Source organism: Opisthorchis viverrini (genome assembly GCF_000715545.1).
Source record: "Opisthorchis viverrini unplaced genomic scaffold opera_v5_2243, whole genome shotgun sequence".
Classification (NCBI taxonomy): domain Eukaryota; kingdom Metazoa; phylum Platyhelminthes; class Trematoda; order Opisthorchiida; family Opisthorchiidae; genus Opisthorchis; species Opisthorchis viverrini.
In genome coordinates, this window is record NW_008754358.1 from 1 (window position 1) to 1,566 (window position 1,566).

Consider the following 1,566-nt stretch of genomic DNA (forward strand, 5'->3'; position numbering starts at 1 on the left):
GAGTTTGTGCCAATATCTCGAGTAGTTCGTCGTTGGACAAAAAGTAGAAACGGGGGAATACGGAGCGCTTGGATTCCAAGTATGCTTCCAAACATTTTTGAATTTGTTCCAGAAGTTGATTGTTATTTCGGAATGTGTCCAACAATCCTGGCTGTGTGGCGGCTCTCATTGCCAAAGGCACCTTTTGAACTTTGCGCATGACGTCCTTGTATGATTTGTCTACAGCCATAAAACTTTTAGCTTCGCTAGGCAGCTGTCTTTGAATATCTGGAGCTGAGAATATGCTCTCCAGGTACAACCAGCTTCTTTGACAAATGAGCCATTCTTCCTGTACAAGAATTGGACGAGATCGAGAGGGGTACGTCACACAACTTCTACTTGTACAGAAGATCCACAGGTGTACAGCAGTGGATATCAGACGATTCGCCATTCTAAACTAGAACCGAACAAAGAGAACACATACCAGGGTTTTTCCAAACAGGTCGAGCAACGCTGACCATTCTTCCACACGGCCCTTTATTGGGCCCACATGACGTGAAGAGGCGATGGTTGCAATGTTAATGATGGAATCATCGAACAGTTGTTGAATCTCATCCGTGCCACCAACAATGAATATGTCCTTGCTATCCTTGTAAGGTAATACAGTGAATTCCGTAGACTTCCAGGCGTCTTCAACCTGAATTAACAGAGTAAGCAGGATGCATTCGTCATGGAAGAAGTAGGCTACGCAAAAACTTTAAAGAAAAAAGAACGACCTCCACAACCTGACCCAATTAACACGTTTATAGGTTTCTAACTCCAAGTGGCACTTCAACTTATGGTTTCACGAAGGTTGTCCCACAGGTGTTGAAATCTTGGCAAAAAAACTACCAAGAGAGACGAACAGATACATAATGAAAGAAACACCATTTGAGCACACTGCACCAGTGTGAAATGCGTCCATGTGCTATCGGACATTGGCACTGGCCCCAGGTGGGCGTGTTGGTGCGTTGGTGAGCTGTTTATTTCGTAATCGTGAAGCACAAGAGGGACCGTGTGGCTGAGCTTTCGGTGTCCAATCCCATCTATCCTAATGGCGTACGATCAAACTCCCGACCCAGGGATTTCGCATTTCCTAAACTGTGATCAGCTAGGGAAACAACTCCGCCAGAGTAAAATTGACCGACCGAGTAAGTATGCGATTCGGTACACCAAGAAGTATCTTCTCGTATAACGTTTCACCAAAAAGTCATCTGGGAAACTACACAGAGTGTTTGAAGCTTGGTTGATAGCACGCAGTCGGTCTGCCTAGATTGTAACCTGTCTGATGCGTACCATATACAAACCCTGTGAAACTTCTATCCTTAAAGCAAACAGTACGTCTTGACATGCAGTTCATCTAAACATGGAGATATACAGTGAACTTTTTTCGAAAATTCACATAACAGAGTATCTGGCGGTGTACAATAAAGATATGAATAGGAAATGAAACTAGAAAGTGACTTGCAAGTGGCTAAACTAACCTATTGTGCTAGATCCAGATGGCCCTTGTACGTGCTTTCAACTCACAGGGAATGCACCAAAACA

General features: G+C 44.0%; 1 protein-coding gene across 1 annotated transcript; it reads right to left on the reverse strand.

Moving 5' to 3' along the window:
• Positions 1-723, reverse strand: T265_15950 (hypothetical protein; the record flags this gene model as incomplete). Its single annotated transcript, XM_009179391.1, has 2 exons — positions 1-328; positions 464-723. Coding segments are annotated over 2 exons (586 nt in total), but the record flags the coding sequence as incomplete, so codon positions are not given.
• Between the last annotated feature and the right edge of the window lie 843 nt (positions 724-1,566).